This window comes from Colletotrichum navitas (assembly GCF_030913465.1).
Source record: "Colletotrichum navitas strain CBS 125086 chromosome Unknown LY79scaffold_21, whole genome shotgun sequence".
Taxonomy (NCBI): domain Eukaryota; kingdom Fungi; phylum Ascomycota; class Sordariomycetes; order Glomerellales; family Glomerellaceae; genus Colletotrichum; species Colletotrichum navitas.
The window spans coordinates 343,639-366,711 of record NW_026850567.1 but is presented as its reverse complement, the minus strand read 5'-3'; the positions used below and the strand labels follow the sequence as shown (position 1 = coordinate 366,711).

Below are 23,073 nucleotides of genomic sequence, written 5' to 3'. Positions count from 1 at the left end.
CTCCAAAAGAAGGACCCTGTCTCCGCCGTTTCCTCAACAAGCCTTATCACTATCCTTATCGTCCACGCTCGGGCCACCCCGCCTCGCCATGACGTTCCACTCACTGCCCACACCTGCCACCAGGCGGAGCGGAATTTCCGCCTCCAAAAGCCACCTGCAGTTAGTTGAAGCGTGTTGGCGGCCGGCCTAATCGACATCTGACCACCGACCAAAATTCCCCAATTCCGCCCTTGTCTCCCTCACTCTCTCTCGCGCACGCCGGCAGACGTCGACTGAGCTCCGCCGGCTACACACAAGCACATACACAAATACACGCACACACACACACACACACACTCACACACACACAACACGGCAGTGCAGCAATTCTCCCCGTTCCGACCACGCATGTCTGCACGCCAGTGCTGACCCCGGCTGCCGTCAAGGCCCCTCAAATCCCGTCTCGGAGCGGCCTGACTGCCGCATCACCGTAAAGCCCTTTCCTCCCTCGGGACGCCCGGGCTCGCTCTCCTCCCTCCCCCTCCTCCTATTCTCGCCGCCATGGCCGACGAGCTCGACTCGCTCGTCAAGGGCGCACCACCCCCGGGCAAGGAGCTCAAGGCCGCCGTCGGCACTACCGGCGTCGTTCCCGACTCTGGAAAGCAAGGCGACCCCTTGAGCCACACCCCGAGCTCTCCGTCCATGATCTACCTGAATCTTCTCATCCTCGAAGCCTCCCTGCGCGCCCAGTACCTCGAGCTCCGCGCCCGCCGCCGCCATCATACTTTCTTCTTCACCCTGCTGACAGCTTGGATAAGCGGCTTCGGCTATGCCCTCTTCTTCGCCCCGCGCGAAGACGGCCGCGGCGTTGGCGGCTCCGTCTACTGGGGAGTCGAGACATTTGAAAAGATCTGCTTTATGGGAGGTGTCATGACTGCCATACTGGTTTGGGCTACAGGAATATGGGAACGAGGCATACGCTGGCCGCGGCGTTGGTTTGCCATCTCCAACAGAGGTTTGCGCGGCTTCAATTCCAAGCTTGTCATCATCCGCCGCTCTTGGTGGGCCGAGTTCCTTTCCACTCTCGGCTTCTTCCTAAGCTACGGGCTTTTCTCCCACACCGCGAGCTCCTCCTACCGCTACGTCGAGCCCTCCGTCCTGCGTGAGGTCGAGAAAGAACTGAGCCTCACCGCCGAAAACCATCCGACACTGCCCATCCTGGTCGAAGACGAAGAAAAGGGCGGCCACGAGGAGGACCTGGCGCCGGGCGGAGACTACGTCAAGCTGCTCCTTCTGGCCAAGCCCTTCACGCCGACCTTCCGAGAGAACTGGGAAATCTACCGCACCGAATACTGGGAAAAGGAAAACGAGCGCCGCTCCCTCATCCAGAAAAAGCTCGCCGCCCGCGATCGCCAAGTCGCCAAGCAGCGCTGGGGCATTTTTTGGTGGCTACCCTGGCATCGCATCGACCGCTCCGGCCCCGCGCCCGTCCGCCACCAGACGCCGGAGAAGGCAACGATCCACCCCCGCGCCGCCGCCATCGAGCGCGAGCACCGACGCCGTAGTAGCACTTCCAGCACCCGCCGCCGCAGCTCGACGAGCTCGAACCGCAGCTTGGCGCCGTCCGTCGCGGCCACCAGCGACGACGGCGACGGCACCGTTAGTAGGAAAGCCAGCACCGGGTCCAACGCGTCGGACAGGAGGAAGAAGAAGGTGGCGTCTATGTCCAAACCAAAGCGGCCTCATGTCGAGTCGAGGTCCGTCACTCCCGAGATACCCTCGCCGCTGTCCAGGGAGAGCAGCGTCAGCCGCAGGGAAAGCGGCTCCGGCGCCGAGTTGTTGGCGGAGAGGTCGCTGAGGCACTCGTCGTCCAAGGCCAGCATCAGCTCCTCCACTAATTCCGTGAGGGAGAAACAGCGTAGACTCGGCGAGGCATAGCCTAATTGCGTGGGTTTATAATGTGTTTCTGCGACGCTAAGTAGCGAATAAGCGAAGAGACGAGAAATGATAATTATATTTGTATCGCTCAACACCGTTGATCTTGCCTGTAGAAGTGCTACTGGTGAGAGCAAAGACAAGCCAGGTATCCAAGGCGACATTGACGTTGCTAGTTGCCGAGCCACGGCGGCGGCATTTCATAAGAATAGTGGTTCATTGACTACTAACTGGTGCTTCTGACATCCAGTCTAGAGCTTGACTATACGATGGCAGAAGGCGGTAAGTACATTTTCACTTGACCTTTCATCCAATGCTCCACAAGGCCTTTATGAGCTCGAGAACATGTACGATGACGGTTCTCTTTCGCCCCTATCCTTATCGCTCTTCAAGTGCCGCGCCGAGACCGTGACGTCAGCGTCACGTCTGGGCTTCTTATATGTTATTATATATTCACTCGTCGCCAGGAAGACCCAACAACTTGCCCCCAGCACTTTACACAGCGTTGGATCATCGAACAAACAGCCATGCTGAATAACCAGACGAGAACGCCCAAGAACGTTGTCATCTCGGGCGGCGCGCGGGGCATCGGGCGCGCGCTGACGCGCTACTTCCTCGAAGCCGGGCACAAGGTCTATGTCTTCGACATTGATGAGGACGAGCTCGAGTACACGGTCAAAGTCCACCTCAAGACGCACCACGACGCGGGCAGGCTCGCGCACGCGACCTGCAACCTCCGGGACGTGGACGACATCCGCGTCAAGGTCAAGGCGGCGGCGGCGGGGGACCTGCTCGGCGGCACGATCGACGTGCTCGTCAACAACGGCGGCATCGCGAGCCCGTACTGGCGGGACGGCAAGACGATGGAGGACCCGGACACCCTCGGGGAGTGGCGGGCGTACGTCGACACGAACCTCACCGGCCCCTTCGCCATGAGCCAGGCCTGCGTTCCGTACATGAAGGCGCGGCAGGCGGACGCGGCGGACGGCGCGCAGACTGCCGAAGGGGGGTCGGGCGCCGCCGGGCCGTGCATCCTGCTCATCGGGTCCTTCCGCGCGCACCAGTCGGACCCGAACCAGGAGGGGTACGCGGCCAGCAAGGCGGGGCAGCTGGGCCTCATGCACAGCATGGCCATCTCGCTCGGCGCGCTTGGCATCCGCGTGAACCTGATAGCGCCGGGGCGGATCAAGGCCGGGCACGAGAGCAGGGAGGGCGACGAGGCGGGGCGGAGCTGGCGGGAGCAGGTGCTGGACAAGGACGTTGACGACCATCCGACGAACCGGGCCGGGAGGCCGAAGGACATCGCCGACGCGGCGCTGTACCTGATGGACGCCGGCTTCGTGACGGGGCAGGATCTTGTCGTTGACGGTGGGGCTCTGAGGAAGAAGAACTGAGACGGGGTTGTTGCTTGTTGGGCGCGCGCGCGCGCGCCAGGCCTTGATTCGGAGGCTAAGGGGGCACGCTTTTGGGGGGAATGATTGTTGTATACACTACTCGCTCCGGGTCACGACGAAGTCCCATTCAGAGAAGTGAATATCTCCTGCCCGGATGGGTCTTGTGTCCCGTTTGACCTATCAACCAGTCCACCAGTCACCACCTGCTGTTTTCTTTCAATCAGATTTTGGGGGTCTCGACCGGATGCGATGAAGGAGATGAACCGACAACATGTGGACAAATGGACCGTTGGATATCAGGGTGATGACATATCGTTCAGATGTTGGAATCGTTCATGATGATGTGTTGTATTAGCGCCGCCCTGCCCACCTCGTCTAGCAGTATGATCTACTTTCCCGGTCCAATATCGTCCTCGCTCTCGTGGAACACGCTCCTCCTCAACGTCCCCGTCCCAGCTGGGCTGACAGGCAACGCCCGTGCACTTATATAATCGTCCCCCTTCGACGCCCTCGTCGGCGGGCTCAGCGGGCTCGGGTGTCCGGGCGTCGGCGTCTCAGGCATCGTGCCCGACATCCCGCGCTGCTGGTCCCACACCGCCAGCCCGCCTTGCCCGCCGCCCGACGACGCCGAGCTTACTGTCGCCTCGCTGAGATGCCTCAGATGCCGCGCGTCGTGGTCGCTGGGCCCCGAGACGTCGGACCCGATGCGGTCCGCGGGCGGGTGGGTGGCTGCGGCCGTGGTGACCGCCGGCGGTGACGGTGGCGGTGGCGGTGATGGCGGGCCCGGGTCGGGAGACTGAGCGCGGGTATGGTCGCCGAGGACTCTGGGAGAACGGGAGAGGGAGGAGGCGTTCTCGTTGCTAGAGACGGAGGCGTAGTAAGAAGACTGGTGGGTGGTGGCGGGGTTGGAGCCGGAGCCGGTGCCAGTGCCGAAATGGGTGTGCTTGTTGATGATTTCGACGGGTGTCAGACCGACCCCGTGAAGCTCTGGACGTGGTGAAGTATCTTGTGTGCGGTTAGCAACTTCCACTCCAAGGAACTATTTACTGAGCTCACCTGGAAGCTCGGCAATTTGATTATCGGCTACCTCGTGTGCAAAGTGATATGGCACGGGCGATGCAGCCCGCACCAGAGGTGGTGCGCGGACTTCAGACATGTCTCGGGTAGAAGGTGCCTCTTCGGTCGTGACGGTCGGCGCCTTAGCCGGCTCGCTTGGCTGACCCCTGATCCAGGAGATGATGCGAGAGCCGTTGTCGTCCGTCCGGGTCGCGGTCCCGTTGCCGCGTCTGAGGACCCTCCGGCGGCGCCAGAGGCACCAGCCGACGAGGATGGCGGTGATGAAGACGAGACCGAGGACGACGCCTAGAACGGGGGCGAGCCACTCGGGGGTTTCGCCGCCGCCACCGCCACCGCTGCCTCCATCGTTTCCACTAGTTGGGGCATTGGGTCGGGCGGTTTCCTTCGACTCGGTGTATGGGTACCACGTCTTGATCTTCGAAGTCTCATACGGCTTCGCAAAGATGGACACCAGGCTTGGGTCTGCCCATCCGGGCCCCTCGGGTTTTGTCTTGATTGCTGACCCTTTTTCGTCGCCTCCGATCTTGCTGACAACAGCGGCGGGGATGGTGTAGTCTGACCATTTGCTTGGGCTGTACCCGTCAAGCCACTCTGCGCTTGATAGGTTGAACACTTGGATGATCCCTCCCTCGAGGCAGGGAGGCGAACCCTTCCCGGGCATCGCCGTGTAACCGCCAACGACCATCATCTGGTCGGGGTAGGGCATCACGCATTGGTGTCCGGCGCGCGCATGAAGGGCTTTCCCCTCGTACACCTTGATCCACTGGAAGGAAGGTATAGAAAGGACCCAGACATCGTCGCTAAAGTCTTCCTGGGCGTGGATGCCATCATATCCTCCATAGTAGTATATGTTGAAGCTCGAGTAATCTTGCGCCGGAGCGAGAACGGCACAGCCTCGGGCAAGGGCCGGAGGTTTTGTCCCCTCGGTCTTCTGCTGATACCACTTGTCACCGGCCACGTCGTAGATGTCGATGGTCTCCATGAACGAAGGGCTCTCTTGCTGCTGTGCACAATGTTAGATAGGATGAGAGCAAGCGCTGGATAGAGAACTTACACTCTTAAAAGAATCATCGGACTTGTGGCTGGAGTTGACATACTCGGGGTACGTGACGCCCCCAAGAACGGCGAGGATACCTTCAGCTCCAACAGGAACCCAAACGACCTCGGGGTTTGCCCTGGCCTTGATTTGGCTCGGCAACGACTGGTTCGAGAACTTTTCGAACAACTGTTCCGACATGTCGAGAGTGATGAGGGTATTCGAAGTGTTGACGGCGTTCAACGAGCGGTTCGGGTTGCTCATGTATATTTCACCCCAGAGAGGCGAGCGCATGCCACCTACGTACCAAGCCTTGTTCTCCGAGGGGGCGCTGGCAGCTCCTCCGTGGGCGACATACCGCGTTACCTCGTTTTCTAGAGTGACCATGTCGCTGCTGCCATTCTGAAAAGAGGGTTTTTCAGGGCCGTAGGCATGCATACGCCATGCCATTACCTTGTCGGCGGGCGGAGGGCCGTAGGCATCTGTTCGCTTGGGGAGGACGCCCCCATACAGGAAGAATTCTGCGTCGTTGTGAAGGAGCGCGCCGTCGATGGTGTTGGGCGCAAAGCTGTTGACGTTCCCGGACCCTCCTGCAGCTTTCGACTTGGTGACGATCAGGTTGGTAATATTTGTTGTTTTGTCAAAGGGCTTGCTGAAGTTTAGCGAGTACATGAGGCCCAGGGGGTTGTCTAGAATTGTTAGAAACCGATCACGACTGGTGCGCGATCGAACTGACCCAACGTTTCAGGGGCTCCCTCGGTCCCATCCCGGTAGGTGGGAGTCCAATAAAGTCTTCCACCATCAAGCCAGAGTGTGTCGCGAATAACAGCAGCTTTGTTTCGGTCAGTCTCGCGGTGTTGGCAGTGGCATAGTGTAACGGACCTCTCGGTGAATACCAAAAGCACATCTCAGCGCTGACTTGGCCTTTTTCAAGGTCCCATCCATCATATTGCCCGACCACGAAGCCAGCAAGGACTGCAAGTCCAAGAAAAATCCAGGTCGCCATGGCTTGATGGTTTAGTGAAGTCACTATAAAGACGAAGCGATAGGGGAGAAAGCACGTCGCCAGCTGTTGTCTCAACGCATCGCGGCTAGCCGGTATGATTACTTGAGAGAGGCAGCACTTCGCTGCCAGAAGCTATGGCAATGTATCGGGGAAATTAGTGGAGACGAGAGAATACAACACCTGCGAGGCGGTGAGCGGCTCTGCTCGAAAGGTCTTGTGGCTGATAGTTAGATTGTGTTCATGACCGAGGGGAAACATCAATAGCACACGCGGAATTGTTCTTGGTTCTTTGAGGCAGAAGCAACGGACGGAGGTAGAGATGATGGGATGAACGTACACACACCAGATAGAGCAGCCCCCGCAATGCTCCTCCTGCCGTGTCATCAAAGGAACGGTAGATTGGTAGAGTGGCATGGGGTCCGAATGAGACACCTTACAAGGTTGAGGAGAAAATGGTCAGCTTATTGCCACCGGGAGACCTGGTAGAGCCCGCCGAGTTGTGTGTGGTGTGTAAGGCTGACCCCCCTGTAAAACTTTAGTTTGAGGAGGCAATCGAGCTTGGGGGGGAGTAGGGCGGCAGGGGATGGGATGGAACGGTTACATGTAAGCCTTCGGGCTCCAGCCTGGGCCGGACTCGGTGGTCTCCAGGAGAATCATCGACATGGCTTCAAATTCCTTTCCAGTTCACCTGAGACCAGCCTGGAGGATGAATGCATGATGATTGGTGGGCGGAGATCAGGAGACCGTTAGCTTTTCTCGAGGCACAAGTTGAATAGTAGTTGCTGGCAAGCAACCACAAGCAGAAGGGTTGTATCGATGTGCAAACATCGTATTGGTTTGCTGATAAGAGCGGATGAAACCTTGCAAGAGTTTTCATAGCATGAAAGCACTGTTGCCATGAATTCTTTGGAAGGATACGATGAGCAGAAACCATGTATCCATCTACCTGTTACTATGCAAGGCAGGTCAGCCGAAGCAACCAGATGACTTGGACAAGCCGGATAAACCTGGAGTCGCATCCCTACGTAGTATAGCTAACTAATCGAAAGAGTCGGGACAAGGTCTTAGTGGCGCAGCAAGCGGGAGAAGGTTCCAAATGTCAGTTGGACGCAGGTGGTTACTGCCTACACCCCTCTCTCCCATGTCGGATGCAGGCTGGGCATCAGGATGCACGGATAATGGTGTAGCGGCAGTGGCTATCACAGAGGACCACGGATGAGCATCTGCAAGTCAGTCAATAGATGGGTTGCCAAGTTGACACAACGAGGTCTGGATAGGACCAGTGTAGTTGGATCTGCAGGCTCGGGCTAAGATCGGGAACATGGGCTTTTTTGTTTTTATTTTATATTTCATGTGAGCTTATTGTTACAGTCGAGGAGAATGGAGCTGTCATCCGTGTAGAATGGAACTGAGTAAGACGAATCCTTGGCAAAAATGAATGGCAGTCTGGGAAGGGGTAAGTATCGGAGGGCGAGATTGGCTGCAAACTATTATTTCTCGTTAGCATTCAGAACAGAGAAGCGAGATGGAGCGGCAGGGAAAGCCACCCACAACACAAAGAAAGCCGTTTGGTTTTGAAGGGTCGGAACGTTTGCTGGAGGAACGAGGGAAAGGAACAATGTATCCGTGGAAAAACATGGAGGAAACAACAAAGGCCAACAACAAGCTGCGTCGAGCGACAACGTATCAAGCGCCGAACCTTATGTAGGTGGCTCTGATGGAGCCATCGAAACTTCCAGCGAATGAGAAGATTGCGAAGCTACCTTAAACGAGGTAGGCACGCAGCAGGTGTTACCTACCTGGTAGTAGCTGGTGGCTGGAGGTGCTGACGGAAAGAGCCCACAATTGCCCACTTACTACCCCTCTTTCCACATCCAGGCTTAGACATGGGCAGTTCCTCCCATAGGGCGGAAGGCACGTTTCCCAGGGTCCCATGTGTTCGTGCTAAGCTCCTTCTGTCCTAGTCGATCTCTATTTTCACTTTTGTTTCCATCCCCACCCCTTGTGCCTGGTCAACTCCACTACGTACCTTCCTCTACACCCTAGTACACTTCATCATCGCACACTTCATCATCGTTGACGGCCTTTCTAGCCTGATCGCGATTGCCTTCAGTACACGGATACTAGTCCGTCTAGGTATGTTTGCCTGCCTGCCTGCCTTCCCCGCCACAGTCCGATGCCATTGCACAAGGATGGCACGACCGAGACATGTCTCGACGTACCATGGTTCGCATGGGGTTCGTAGGCGCGGCAGGCAGGGCAGGAAGCCATCTATGGATGGTCAAGCATCATGTCATGATCAGACCCAAGCCCCAGCGATCCCATAATAAAACTTGAAATATCTCATGTCCAACATTGGTTCTGACAGGTCGTGCAAATGGCTGGAAAATGAACTGATCAACAGATACCGGGCCAGCCTCGCAAGGCCAACCCACCACCAGGCATTTTCATGAGCCGTCCCGCATTCATTTTCTGTTTGTTCCCGACGCTGCAAATGCCGACAGTACGTCCCCTTGCGTGAAGTCTTGTCAGACCCAGGATCCCCCGTCGTCCATTGTTCTCTGAACACTCGGACCTTTCTCTCCAGCCAGCTTACCAAGTTGGCCCAACCTAATAGGGGTCATGGCTCTCGTCTCTTGTTTACACCACTTATCACACACCGAACCTGCCAAACCTGGGCCTCCTGCCGTATGTACGTACCTGTTCATCAATCTGGAAGGTGTGTCGCATGCGTCTTGGACCGACGATCATCAATCATTCTTTCCCCGCGCCGGCCCACAACCGTTGCACGCGCTTCGCTTCCCGCATCTCGTTTACGGACAAGACTGCTTTCAAGGTACACTAACTGCCGTGTCCATCTTTCCCACTTCCTTCTCAAGACCTGTGCTGATCCAGCAAGGCATTTGTGCTCCACAGCTTCGACCCGGCATGCAGTGAGATAGTCACTTCTCACCTAAGAAGGAGCAGGGGCTGACCACTCGCGTCCTTTGTCGCAGCAAAAGTCCCCTGCACGTGCATGAGTCTCTTTGGTCGTGGACCATGTCGATATCGCCCACACCAATCCAGGCACAACGACAACGGCCGGCAGACGCCCGATCCCATCCCAGACGCCTAACATGGCTGGGACGAGCACACGGACAGCAACGTACATCAAGTGCAGCCTTGGGCTTTGGCTTCTTCTTTGCCTACTTGGGTACTCATTGACAAGGAGTTTAAGCCCCCGGTAGCCCTGGCTTCCTCTCTTACCTGATCCACTATTGTACACCAATCCGGACGGGGATGGCCATGGCCGAAGCCTGGCTTGAGTCCATATGCCAGTTTGCCTCTGTGATAAATATGACATCTAGATTAGTATTTCCACCAGGCTCGATACCGCCTTATCCGCGCCCCCAATGACTTGTATATGCCATCTGGTGGCCATGAACGCGGGCATGTTTTGACGTGCTACGTGCACAATCACTCCCAGGACGCGTACCAAACCGGACGAGGTGGCCAAGTTTGTCCGTCTTCGCAGCTCTCCCCCTCGCTCTTGGCACTTGCCGTCTTGGGACCGCTCCTGAATCCTATAGTCGTCGCTACCCCCGACCTCTGCTTGAATTTTGCCGGCCTTGCGAGGCAGTGGCTTGCCAACTCGGTCGATATCCCTGCCGTCATCTATGCAGCTCTGGCCAGGGTTTTAATGGGTCATTACACCCCCCCCTCTAGCAATTCCCAATAGCTGTCGAGTGTAACTCTATAGCACGAATCCGCATCTCGTTTTGCTTCAACTGTCTTTCGAGCCACGCCCCTTTGCCGTGTAGCACGTTAGCACACGAGGAAAATGAGGATCCAGAGCTCAAGGTAGCTAGCTCCCCATGTTGTTGGGTACTTTCGTAACCTTGGTGCCTTTCACCCCCCGTTTAAGCAGCTAACGCCCCTCTTTCACTCTCTTGGGCCGTGTTGACAAGGTGCCGAGCCTATAGACCACCCAATTTTTGTCAACACCATCTTACACGCGGCCCCCGCGGACCGGACACTATATCAGGTGGCTTACAAGGTACGGGTTACTTCCTCTGGCTTCAGCTTGCGGGGAATACCATCCTGCTGTTGAAATGAGTCTCCCTAGTCCCTGGTAAGGCTGTATTGCCAACTCAGCTCTGAGCCTCCCCTCTTCCTCGCTGCACATCATTGTACATACATACATATATGAGGCCCGAGGTACCACTCTTACTTTCTTCGAGTCTGCTTCACCCCTCCGGTCCCCCAACGGCACTATCTTACGCCTGTTCAACTTCAAAGAGCCGTCATCCCACGCTCGTTAGACTGTCACTACAACCGCGACGAGCTTGTATGCAACATCGATATCTGGCAATTGGGATATCCAAAGTCGTTCATTTGGTTCAGCCAGTCGCCATGCGCTTGACGTCGCTTATGCTCTTGGGGGCATTCGCCGCCAGCATTACGGCGCAACACGACGCTCGAGTGTACGCCAGGCAGAACGAGTCCTACCTTGATGCATCAGTACAATACTCAGTCGCTCCCGGCCCATCGTCTTCACCTTCTTTCTCGTCTCAACCCGAAGCAGAGTCGTCGCCCACGTCTGCACTGGCCTCCCAACCTTCTTCCTCTGTTGCGGCTCAACCGGAGCCTACTCCTACAGACGTAGAGGAAAAGTCGCCGATCTATGACACATATACCGACGACTGCGAGCATTGGGGCTCCAAGTGCCCATGGGGCAAGACCGTCACGGTTACGGAGACGAAAATCGTGACGAAGGAAAAACCTTTTACATCCACGTCAGTCGATTTCCTATCCCTAAAATTTGCAATCCAGGGCTGACAGAAAGCAGAGTCACCACAGTTTCCACAAAGACGGTTTTTACGACTCAAGGTTATACTGTTACCGATTTCCATACTCAAACCCTGGTCAAGTCCTATCCGGTGACTACGACCGTAGCTCTGTAAGTGGTCAGCCCCAGTACAACACACCCCTTGATTCTTCACCAGATCCACCCGACCCCTACACGAATAGCACCAGACATAGACGAGGATAGCACAACACACAAGACACTGTACTTTGATTTATTTGCCATCTACAGGATGCTTCCAGCAATAGAATCAGCTAACGTTGGCCAGGTGCACACCCGTCGTCGAACCAGAGCCAACGTATGCGGCGCCGACATCTTATGGCGGCTATGGCAAGCAGAAGCGAGCCCATCCCTCGGTCTGTGAAACTAGAACAACCACCATATGGAAGACCTATACGGAGAGTTTTACAGTGCCTTTAACTATAATTAAAACCCAGAAGGAGGTCGAGACACAGAAATTCACGGACACGCAGCGATTCACGGATACGCAACGATTCACTGATACGGCAACTATCACCCAGCCGGTGACCAAAACCGCTATAGTCACTTCAGTTATCGTGTCCCCAACCACGATCGTATCGACTCTTACTTACACCACGAGCATCCCTTATACTCTCACAGTCAATCATACCGCAACGACAACAGCGTGGACCATCTCTACCTTCCTCAGTACGGTTACACTAACTACGTCTGCGACCGTCACTGCTTCGTTTACGGAAGCTCGGACACAGACAGCTACAGCTACGAGGACAGCGACTTTGACTGAGAAATACACATCACCCACAACCATATTTGTGTCCACAACCTACTTCGAGACCATTACTGTGTCAACAAGTTACCCTTTCACTGTGACGGATGAGAGGACGGTTTGGACGACTTCCTTGCTCACCAGCACTCAAACAATCGTCTCCGAAGTTCCAGTTATCTCATTCGTCACCAGGACAGCCACCGCATTGGTTCCTACCACAGTTCAGCAGCCTCCCGAAACAATTACATTATCAGGATCTACAATCGTCTCGACGATTGCAGGACAGGTCACAACGATCCAGCTTCCGGGATCGACCTTGACCCTCCGAACAACAGACACTGTTGTTTTACCCCCTTCTACTACCACTTTACCTGGCTCAACTGTGGTGACAACTCTGACGGAAACCATCCCTGCTTCCACCATTACACTCACGGAAGACGGAGTTACTTTCACGAGCGTCATCCCTGGCCCAACGTCTGTCGTCACTTCAACCTTGACGCTTCCACCTATTACTCTGACCCTCCCTCCTTCGACCGTTACTCGTACCGAGATCCAGGACAAGACGGCTTGCCCTGCTCCCACCAACACTCCTGGTTTCAACCCCGTCGTCGACTTCAATCCCAAGTCGAACCTCACTTGGGGCTGCCAGCCTGGGTACGTCTGTAACCCTGCCAAGCCCGCCGGCTGCAGCCTGTGGGCTGAGTCGCCGGCAAATGAATATGCTTGCAATCCTAAAGACTGCGTTCCTGCGCCGCCCTATACCTTGGCCGCGTGGAAAGAGAACGAAACGCACTATTTCCCGCCCAACGATGGCTACTTTAACCTTAACCCCAACGCCTTCGGACTCTCCTTCGACATCTTTGACTATGAAATCATTGTTACGAAGGTGAAGGACAAGCATGGTTACAAGAAGACCACCATCACAACTGGAAACTGGGCCTCGGCAACTGACCTCACGCACTTCCCTCCCATAGCCCAGCCCACTTTGACACTTGCTCCAGCCTCCACCCCTTCCCCCGAGAACGGCCAGCACGCTCCCAAGCACCACAAGGAGAGCAAGGGCCATGGGCGCCGTTCTCTCCTCAATAAGCGTGACTTTACCATTGCCCCGGCCGTTTGCTTCGATGGATGCAACAACTGCTATATTGAGGTTCAGGCCGTTGGCAAGGTCGCAAGCATCTGCCTGGCGGGGTCTGCCTTTCTGACCGATCTGGCCGCATGCAGAACTTGTGTAGAGGAGAACGACACTGGTGATGGAAAGGAGACCCTACGAATTCACATCGAGCCCAAGTTCCAGCAGTTCATCTCCTTTTGTGAGGGCGAGGCTCCTCAGAGCCCGTCTTCTGCTACCATATTGCCGCCTCAAAGCCAGCGAATTTCGGTTACCTTGACCACGGCCAACCAAGACGCCGGTTCTACGGAGACTTCGGCGGTTCCAATCCCCGACATTACCACTACCACCTCTGTTGAGTCATCCACAATCACCGTCAACTCTGGCACTACGGCCATAGCCGCATCTTCGGCGACATCGATTTTCAGCTCGACGGAGACTACACAGGCGTCAGCTACAGCTTCCGAGGCGACATCCACGGCCATCATCACCTCTGGAACCACGATCATAACTGATACTACCCCAACAGGTCTACCTGAGTCTATCTTGACTGTATCAACAACAGTCTTATCTGGTACCGAAGCTGGCAGTGTCTCTACCTCTGCCAGCAGCGACTTCACGAGCGCTTCTGCAAGTGCCTCTGCAAGCGCTTTCTCTAGCATTCCCGCAAGCATCTCAGCAAGCGAGTCGTCGCCTTCTCCAGCAATAACCCCGACGGTCTCGTCTAGCATCACAACCAGCGGCGCTGGCCCGAGTCCCTCCGCTTCCAGCGTCTTTAGCTTCAGCTCCGGCACTCTGTCAACCACAGCCGGTGGAGAAGGCGGTTCAGCTTCCGAAACAGCACCAGGAACACAAACCCCCTCCACCACCATCTTGTCGCCAAGCAACGGCACCACCGGTCCTGTCATCGTTCCCACAGCAACTGCGACGAAACCGATCACATCTACCCTACTTGCCATCTTCGCGCCGCTTTTGGCTCTTCTATTCATCTAATTCTCATTCAGTAATTCTACATCATGTCCTGGGCTCATATAACACTGGTTTGTATATACTTCGGCGGCAATATTCTCCACAGTTTTTGCTCACGAGGCTTACTTATGACTCTCAATCTGGCCTTTGGCATGAGAAAAACGTATGATATAGCATTGCTCTTAACGACAGCTTCACGACACTCCTTGAGACCAATGAATCATTTGCATCACGAGGCGAGCATACTTTTTGGAGGGTTGCATTTTTAATGTTTGAAAACTTGGTCAGGATACCCTTACGTTCCTTTACGGCCTTGTCACAATGGGTACGAGGAGATATTGAAGCCTAGAGCTCGGCGAGGCTTCAGAGGTTTAGAGATATGGTTTCCCCCCCCCCCCCCCCCCCCTTTCTCTTCCTTTTTTTCTTTCTTTTAACTTTTTTGTATTTGAGGGTTCAAAAGTCCAGGGATCTGGATCTTGGGAGGCAGGTTAACCGGCTGGGTACTATAATAGGCAAGGTGACCGTTCTCTATACTTTTGGGTGGCGATTGAAAGACATCCGTCGCAGACAATTAACAACTGCGCTGCTTGCGTGGGATCTCTGAGGAATTCCGTTTTTCCTGATCTGGCGCATAAGTTTAAAGTTTTACTCGACATGGCTGTATTGTTCCTGCTGCCAGCTGCCTAAGTCTTGCCCATGGCAAAGCGACTTTAGGTAATTGATAACAACTGACACACGACTATTGACTGCCTGATTGAGGTAACAGCTATCCATGGTGGTGAAGTCTGCGAGCTGAAGAAGAGCCGCTCCCTATTTATTGTCAAGGATACTCCCAACATCGAAGAGCTCTGGATTGGGGCCAGCCAGCCCTGACTAGAATGGAAAGGGGAAGATGCTCAGGGTAGGTGTTCTCGAGCCCTTGGTCCAAGCATCCAAGGGCTTTCGGCTTCCATCGATGTCATGCAGGGGTCTAAGTCCAGCTCGCGAAGTATCTCGTCAAGGCTCTCAGTGCTGCACCGAATCTTCATCAGCTTCACTTGCTCTGGTCATCCTAGCTATGGCTAGGCTTCGACGGCGGCTCCACGTGAGGCAACAGCTATCTGCAAGAGGAGAGGCGATGAGCATTGGCGATCCTTCCTGTCGAGGCGCGTCGTAGCTGCGGAGCTTGCTGGAAAGATTGTTCGGGAGGGTTTCCCGCATTGAAGAGGGTGCATATCGACGGACATTGTGGAAACTTGATGACTGGCGCGAAAGGGAAAGAGGTTATCAGGTGGGAGTGGACGGGGAGAATCAGCGGGCTGGCTTCGGGGTCTTTGAGAGTAGAGGTGATAGAATCAGTAGCGGAGAGTCTTGCTTGGGTTCAAGACCAAGTCATTCCGGCCAAAGAGTTATTATCGGCCTTTCTTTCGACCCATGGCCGCCACCTCGGTCGGACCCAACAAAACCAGCCAAGCCCAGAGGAGGACTTCCAAGGATACACTTGACTGGGACGGTCTCCGATATGTCATCTTCATCACGGCCATCCACCGCGCCGTGGCTTTTCGTCCAGATTGGGCCACCGTCGTCCTTGCCGCCGCCGTCGATCTCCACCCTGCCCTCGTCGCCCAACCCACGAGCCGCCAACTCCCCCCAAGGCAGCACATCTTTCATCAACGTCAACACTGGCTTGCTTCCACCTAGGCCGGATTCAAGGATCTTCTTCCTGTCAGCGATCGAATGTTCATATCGAAGCATGACTAGGAAATGGTCCGATTCGCAGACAACCCCCGCTTTCCACCAATAGATTCTGTCTAGGCGCGATGTCTGTCCGCTCAGGCTGGTGAGCGCGGCTATAACACTACTTCCATGCTCTGTTTCGATAGTTTCCCTCAGAAAATGCTGTTGGAAGCGGTGACACAAGGCTCGCAACTCTGCCTTGTTCGGGTGAATGCCCGTCACTAGGAGATGTTGCCGTTGCAGATGCGAAGCGGCGTCGTCAAAAGTCTTGTATGTTGCGAGGCTGCGACATTCCGTACAAAATGAGTAGCCTGGAACTGCACTTTCGGGGCCGTCAACCGCGAGATGGCGGGTGGCGGTGTCCTTAAGGTACCAGCGGCCGGCCTTGATGGCCTTTGCACGATTTCCCCCCGTCTGTCCAACGGACGAGCGGCTTTCCTTGGCCATTGTTTTGAGAACCGGGCCTCACTTAGTCGGAAATTGCCTGTTGAACATAACATTCAACTTCTCTTCGAGGATGGCGACTCGTAGTAGAGTTTCCACCAGCAGCTAGGGAGAGTCAGGCTCGGTGAACACATACTTCGCAATGCATTCCATGGCAGAATTCATGTCCCTGAAAGCGTGGATCCTCGAGTGGTTTCGTTTATGCTCAAAGAACTGGGTCTGCGAGAGCAGATCTGGCATCTCGCGTTCTATTTGATTCGTGTTTGTGGCCAAGTCCGAGGCCACAGGCGGCCCAACAAAATCTTCAAGCCGTTTTTGTCGGAGCTTGGTCGAAGTTCTGCCGAATCGCATCATATGCCCGCTATTGTACAGCAACGCTGGATGTTGGGCAGCATGGCAGTTGCACAGATGGGCCAAGAAGTTGGATAGCGTGCTCTAAAAGTCTCACTGGTCACATGCATCGAGACCGTGGATATGGACAATGTGTCTTGCTTGCTCATGAGATTCTCCGATGCCGAATCGTTGTAGGCAGAGTATGCAATGAAGCACACCTCCCGCGTTTCCCTCGACGAAGCAGTCGTCAATACCGAGGGCCTCTCCACAAGACCACCAAATCGCAGGAGCAATAGAGTGGGCACGCCTTCGTCTCCTCGAGGGCTCGTTGCTGACGCTTCCAGACTGCTGTGACGAGATGCTCCCGCTTCCGAGCCTCCCTCCCCCTTTGTGAGCAAGTCTGACTGAGCCGTTCGATTGAGGTGGCAATGGAACATATAGACCCCGCAAGGCTATCGATGCTGTTGCTTAAGACCGCGATGGAATTCTGCGTCTGTAAATGTTGCCCTTCAAGACGTTCCAGCTGGGCACAAGATATAGTTGAAATATGCTCCCTCAGATCATCAAGGTGTGTGGTCGAATCCGCTGCTGTGGTGATGAACGCATATAGCTCCTCGGTTGTCGCCTTCGTCATCAGGTTGGATTCCGTCAACCTCTGCATTTCCTCCTGCACATCACCGAGCTTCTCAAGGCCAAGAAGTGATGAAGCACTGGGAGTATACAATGATCTCAGTCTATCTGACATAAGACGGTCTGTCAGACTCGCACATTTAATGTACCGATGTCGAGGATTGGTTGAGAACGATGGTGTGTCAACTTGGACTCCATATCCGCCACACCCCGGTTACGCTTGTTCTTCAAAATGTCAAGAAATTAACGTCGCCTGGAAATCGAAGTATTAGCAAATACGGATGACCTTGCCCACTCGTCAAGATCTTTGCCACAGCGTACGAGATGTGAACGCAGCGTGGTGATGTTTGACTCCCAAGCATCACTATTCCTCTTGGCAGGTGTCTTTTCAAAAGTGTGCAGCATAGCCTTGACTTCGGCCATAGTCTCAGAGAGGAGCGCAACTTTGGCCTCCAAGGAGTCTGTCCAGATTTTCAGCTCCCGTGCAGACTGAACAAAAATCGTGGAGCTTGATGAGGCCACTGATGACATGCCCGGTGACGGAGAGGAGGCCAGCAATGCTGGCAGCCGCGGAAATTGCCTTCGTCCTGGCCCACGATCATACTACCCTGGAGAGTCTCCTGGCTACAAATGAGGGAAACTCGTCAATTTATAGCCCGAAAGTCACTGGTCGGCCCCGGCGAAGCCTGGTGGGGGGGGGGGGGGGGGGGGGTTACTATGTGCATGCAGTGCACCACCTCAGAGATAAAAGCATCAAGGCCACCTGTTGCTCAAATACATGCGACCCCTCGAAGCGACGTCACGGGTTGGCAGGTATGCGGACTATGGCGGGCCGACTCAACCTCATAAGGCAACTGTTGAACTGCAACGTTTTAACGCCTGTTGTTGCGCTCCCTGAATTCGCAGAGTTCTCAAAAGCTGTAGAACTACTGTCAGTGCTGAGAATACGTTGGACATGGGACTGGCCATGCAGGACACGTCATATACTCAGACAACCTTATGGGGGTTTAGAGCGACTACATTCATCAATACTAATACAACCTCTGGTATCTTCATGGCAACAGGCCAATGAGTTCCGCATCCACAGGTAGTTAAACGCAAGAGGGGGCGCCGACATGAACAATAGTCAGATACCGAATTCCACTCCTTTCACCACCCAAATTTGTGTCCAAATCCGGCGAGAACGATGAATGGAAGTGAAATCAATCAATTCTAATCGAGGGATGGCCTTTATCCCCAAATTAGTATAATGCCTTCGCAACCATGTCCCTGTGCTCTCGACAACTCTTGACAAGGAGTGTTGAACAAGGGAGACTCGAGAACACGTCTTCCTTTGTCAACGACCATACCTGTGAACAATCGAAGGGCAACCTCCCCCGGGAGGAGAAGTCGTGAAATAAGACGGGAGGGTGAGCCCTCGTTCGTGAACGGAAGAAGTTGGCGAGACGAAAACTCCCAAGCTCTTACAAATCCCTATAGCCTCTGGAAAGACAAAAGACCGTTCATCGTATCTGTAACTCTGGGGGGCTGTCATTGGGCTCGAACAACGCCAATCAAGTCGTTCACTAGACAGAGCAGCAAACCTACCTGAACAGTCACTCGTACACCCGGCCCAACACTTGTCGAGTACGATAGGCACAATCCACCATGTCTGACCGGGTGCCGGCAACCATTGCCCTCCCGACGTTCGACAGACCTCAGCAGTCTGCAGCCAACGACGATGATGGGGTCCAACAGCAGCAGCAGCAGCCGGTCGAAGAGCATATGAATCCGAATCCCCCGGGACTCCTCCACCCAGATCCACTCGCAGAACAACAAAACCAGCTCTACATAAACCCTCAGGACTTGATCAACGACGAAGGCATAGATCTGTCTGCCCTTGTCTATGCGAACTCACTTCTGCCGGACGTGCCACTGCCAGAGCCGCCGTTCCCGACGACGGAGGGTTTCGCGTCGAGCAGCCACGTCCTCGAGCCGGAGCCGGAGCCGGAGCCGGAGCACTACCCGCCGTCCGGTGGGCAAAACGCCGAGGCCATATCACCATCGAGCCAGGGCAGGATCCGCAAGTGCGACAACTGCCGGAGGACCAGGGCGCACTGCTCGGGCCACGACCCTTGCAGCCATTGCGTCGTTGCGAACATCCGCTGCACGTACATGCTCAGCGCCTCCCGAGCGTCGCCGCCGAAGCGCCAGCGCTCGTCGGACGACGAAGGCGAGGAGACCGCGAGGCCGAATAAAAAGAAGAAGAGCAAGAAGAACACCAAGCTCCCGCCGCCGCCACCGCGCAAAGCCCCTACACAAGCCCTCGTCCGACGGCGTCCCTTCCTCTATGTTCCCCCGGACGGTCGCTGCGACCACTGCCGCGCCGGTGGGGACCAGGGCCGGCCCTGCGACGCGGACCATGCCGCCGAGATCGAGTGCTCGCAGTGCACAAAGTACCGCAACCTCATAGACCCGAACCACATCTGCACGGCGCGTGGCGGCGAGTATTGGCAGCGACGATTCGCCAACTCGCGGCCGACGTACCCTAGCTACGACCTCGAAACGAGCTGCTGCGTGCGATGCAAGGAGAAGCGCAACGAGAGCCGCCCAACTCTGTGTGACATCGATAACCGCGTCAAGGTCGGCTGCACGCCCTGCAGCGTCGACGGGGTCTTGTGCAAGGTGTACAACGAGGACAAGGCACTGGGCATCTCGCAGCAGCTCGACGAGCCGGCCGACTACATGTGGAACCGCCCGACGTTGGGCGACGGCGTCCTCAAACCCGGACAGAAGCCGTGGTGGCGGCACATGTGCCGCGCTTGCTGCACGCAGCTCGGGCAGCGCAAGTGGGAAGCCTGCCAGTGGATTCTGGACGTGCGGCTGGGCGAGTACAAGTGCAGCCGGTGCGTGGAAAAGGGGGTGGACTGCGTCGACCCCTGGACGGGGGAGCGGTTCGACACGCCGTATCGGTACAACTGGACCGGGGACAAGATATTGACCAAGAACAAGTCGGCGGCCCGGGGGCGGCACCGGTGCACCAATTGCCTCGCCAACGAGATGCACTGTCGCGGCTACAACAACGAAGACGTCGCCTTCGCGTGCTCCAAGTGCTCCCTCTGGGGCCTGACGTGCCAGCTCCCCGAGCGTGACGGGTTGGTGCGCACGCTGCCGCACATGGACCGGAAGATGATCGGGTATTCGAGGGTCTCGACCGATAAGGCGACAACGTTCATCGGGTGCAAACCGTGCCGGGACAACGGCGACAACTGCGACCGCAAGCGGCCCTGCGACAGCTGCCACAACAAGGGGAGGGAATGCGATAAGTGGTCCAGTGGGATGTGTAAGCGCGAGGGCGTCGTCGGCGGGGGGTCGCCGGACTATTACATGTCTCTTGGGTACGGGCCCAACGGCGTCGACAGCACGCGGTGGGACGTGCCGGAGCAGGATCTCATCGGACCGAACAAGCCCAAGCGTGCGGTGATGAGCGCGTTGCCTCCACTTATCCTGGGCGAAGGAGAGACCCTGTCGGCATCGACGGAGGTCCAGAAGGCCGCGCCGCGCCCGTTCGGTACCGGCGTGGGCGAGAAGTACGACGAGTTCTTTAGCACCTTTTCGCAAAACTCCTTGAGTGCGCAAGGCACGAAGGCAGATGCGTCGCTGTCCTCGTCTTCGTACAACGGTCTGAGTGGCCAAGCGTATTTCGGTGACAACAATGCCGCTTTTGAGGCACTCGGCAATGGACAAAAGTACGAGCAATGGCTGGGCGGCTTCAATGCCCAGCAGGGCGGCCAAGCCAACGGGTACGAGGACTTCCCTCCGTTTCAAGGCCCGCCTCAGAACCGGGACGAGATAGGGCAGATTCTAGGCAGCGACTTGGACAAGTTCGTTGAGGACCTGCAGTCGATGGGCCAAGGGGCCGAGGTCCCCATTGATCCGAATGTCGCCATGGACGTGGACAACGGCGTAGGCACGGATATGCAGGAGCAGAACCGGATTGCCGGGGATATCAGACAGGCGATGCACCTCTACGCGAGGGACATGCGCTTCATCTCGGTCGAGCTGCGCCAGTTCTCCATCCCCGAAGTGTTTGACGTCCCGGAATGGGCCAAGCCGGTCCAGCCCCCCCAGCGGGTGCTCCTACAACTGGAAGACAATCCCTCGGCGCAGCCCCGTACGCCGTACCGGACGTCGTGGGACCCCCCTGCTTACGAGAAGCACCTCAGGGAGCTCCTCTCCAAGTGGAAGAGGCCCGCGCACAACGTCCTCTGCGACATCCCCGACGAACCCGCCAACTTCGACGGCCCCGCGGGGGAGGAGACGCGCTGCGAGGAGAGCTGCCCACCCTGCGGCGCGCCGGTGCGCAACGGCGCGTCCTGCGAGAACCTCCAACACCTGATCCGGCCGCAGCCGTACACGGTCTGCGATGAGTGCGACATGCGGGGCAAGAGGAACCTCTTCGAGGGGCCGATGCCGCTGACGCGCGGCGAGTTCCTCAACATGCGGGCTTACGCATGCGAGGCCTGCGTGGTTACGGAGGAGGGCGCGGCGACGTTCGGCGGGGCATGGAACAGGAACAGGCCGCCGAACCCGGTGACGGGGTGCCTCTGCGCGGCCAAGCTGCTCAACCGGCGGCTGTGCCAGCACCACCGCTACCGGCTGGCAACGACGATGATGGTGCAGTCCATGTTCGTGGCCGAGTGGGCGGTGACCAACTTCGGCCCCGACAAGTGCCTGTTCTGCAAGGAGCAGCCGAGCAAGCTGGCCTTGGAAGGCGACTTCTCGATCTCGCTGGTCTACCTGTGCCTCAACTGCCAGGCCGTCGTCTGCGAGCAATTCGAGCGGGGCCTGCAACCCGGCGTGAGCGACTGGCTTGGCGGGGTCGAGCCGGTGTCGCTCTGGAAGCAAAACTGGGAGCCGATGTCAATCGAGTAGAGAGCCGACGGGGGCGGGGCAAGATAGGGCGTCTGTCTGTCCATGGTTTTCCACTTGTCCGTTTTCAATCTTCATTTCATTTTCCTTTCTTTCCTACGGGATTTCGTATAAGGCCCGCAACTGGATTAGTGATGCCACACCCAGCGTGGCGGTGAAGCAGGCGGCGGGCGCATTACCGGCGGGTTTCAAGCAAGGGTTGAAAGAAGAAAGCATGGTTTCTGGCGTTTTCTCTTACTATGTGGGATGTTTCTGGGCCGAACGACGCCGTTGAGGCTGAACGCGAGGGGCTGGCCGCATTACGTAATGGGGCATCTCAGGGAACTGCAACTAGATGGTTGGCTGGCTGAGGTCTCGGCCGGCGACTTGTTGAGGTATATCCAAAGGCACTCACTCTTACACGTTTCAGGGTGACATATTCTCTGGCGAATACATCATCTGGATTCTGCCGTCTTGGCTGCTCTCCTTGACTAGTCGACCTGAGGTGTGCTCCCAAGGCTGCGCAATAGGGTCAGTGTTGTTCTTCGTTACGGCTACGACATTGGAGTCTTAAAACAATACTTTCCAGCAAAGGTCGTGTTTCCTGGGGATCGAGAACCTCATTCTCTATCAACCCTTTCGTGTGAGCTCCGCAGTCACATCTCGAAAACCAGTCCAGACATTACCAGCCCACACGGCACGTCACATGTCACCTTGGCGCCAGAAAACGGCGTCACAGCCTTGGCACAACTGTCGAGGGACCAGTAGGAGCTTTTACACGAAACCTAGCTCAACCGTTGAAGTCACATGAAAGAAAGACAAGAGGAAAAGCATGCACACGCTGGTTGGACTAACGTAAAGGGAATCTGTACGACTTGACGACTGACTCTGACCTCGGAAAAACCTTGCGGTGTCTCAGAAGAAAGAAGAAATTACAGTATGAGAAAAAAAAAAGAAGA

At 56.1% G+C, this 23,073-nt stretch overlaps 8 protein-coding genes across 8 annotated transcripts; 4 read left to right on the top strand and 4 right to left on the bottom strand.

Moving 5' to 3' along the window:
* Positions 1-540: 540 nt before the first annotated feature.
* LY79DRAFT_578845 (Spo7-like protein-domain-containing protein) lies at positions 541-1,917 on the top strand (the record flags this gene model as incomplete). The annotated part of the gene is made up of 1 exon (XM_060559980.1): positions 541-1,917. One exon carries the CDS (start codon positions 541-543, stop codon positions 1,915-1,917), a length of 1,377 nt encoding a protein of 458 aa, XP_060415444.1.
* A 107-nt stretch (positions 1,918-2,024) lies between these two features.
* Positions 2,025-3,441, top strand: LY79DRAFT_162315 (short chain dehydrogenase). The gene is made up of 2 exons (XM_060551154.1): positions 2,025-2,196; positions 2,382-3,441. The coding sequence occupies exon 2, from the start codon at positions 2,442-2,444 to the stop codon at positions 3,306-3,308; it is 867 nt and encodes a 288-aa protein (XP_060415443.1). The 5' UTR covers positions 2,025-2,196; positions 2,382-2,441; the 3' UTR covers positions 3,309-3,441.
* Positions 3,442-3,696: 255 nt separating this feature from the next.
* On the bottom strand, positions 3,697-6,427 carry LY79DRAFT_512913 (uncharacterized protein; the record flags this gene model as incomplete). The annotated part of the gene is made up of 5 exons (XM_060554434.1): positions 3,697-4,313; positions 4,365-5,388; positions 5,440-6,110; positions 6,158-6,253; positions 6,304-6,427. 5 exons carry the CDS (start codon positions 6,425-6,427, stop codon positions 3,697-3,699), a joined length of 2,532 nt encoding a protein of 843 aa, XP_060415442.1.
* Positions 6,428-9,245: 2,818 nt separating this feature from the next.
* LY79DRAFT_550182 (uncharacterized protein) lies at positions 9,246-9,766 on the bottom strand. The gene is made up of 2 exons (XM_060557545.1): positions 9,327-9,766; positions 9,246-9,263 (listed from the first exon to the last, which is right to left on the bottom strand). Exon 1 carries the CDS (start codon positions 9,576-9,578, stop codon positions 9,381-9,383), a length of 198 nt encoding a protein of 65 aa, XP_060415441.1. The 5' UTR covers positions 9,579-9,766; the 3' UTR covers positions 9,246-9,263; positions 9,327-9,380.
* Positions 9,767-12,211: 2,445 nt separating this feature from the next.
* On the top strand, positions 12,212-14,125 carry LY79DRAFT_684317 (uncharacterized protein; the record flags this gene model as incomplete). Its single annotated transcript, XM_060564627.1, has 1 exon — positions 12,212-14,125. A coding segment is annotated over one exon (1,914 nt), but the record flags the coding sequence as incomplete, so codon positions are not given.
* An 871-nt stretch (positions 14,126-14,996) lies between these two features.
* On the bottom strand, positions 14,997-16,264 carry LY79DRAFT_684315 (uncharacterized protein; the record flags this gene model as incomplete). The annotated part of the gene is made up of 1 exon (XM_060564626.1): positions 14,997-16,264. The coding sequence occupies one exon, from the start codon at positions 16,262-16,264 to the stop codon at positions 15,473-15,475; it is 792 nt and encodes a 263-aa protein (XP_060415439.1). The 3' UTR covers positions 14,997-15,472.
* A 2,935-nt stretch (positions 16,265-19,199) lies between these two features.
* On the bottom strand, positions 19,200-19,568 carry LY79DRAFT_550179 (uncharacterized protein). The gene has a single exon (XM_060557544.1). The coding sequence runs from the start codon at positions 19,378-19,380 to the stop codon at positions 19,225-19,227; it is 156 nt and encodes a 51-aa protein (XP_060415438.1). The 5' UTR covers positions 19,381-19,568; the 3' UTR covers positions 19,200-19,224.
* LY79DRAFT_550178 (uncharacterized protein) lies at positions 19,317-22,428 on the top strand. The gene has a single exon (XM_060557543.1). It carries the CDS (start codon positions 19,379-19,381, stop codon positions 22,136-22,138), a length of 2,760 nt encoding a protein of 919 aa, XP_060415437.1. The 5' UTR covers positions 19,317-19,378; the 3' UTR covers positions 22,139-22,428.
* The last annotated feature ends 645 nt before the right edge of the window (positions 22,429-23,073 follow it).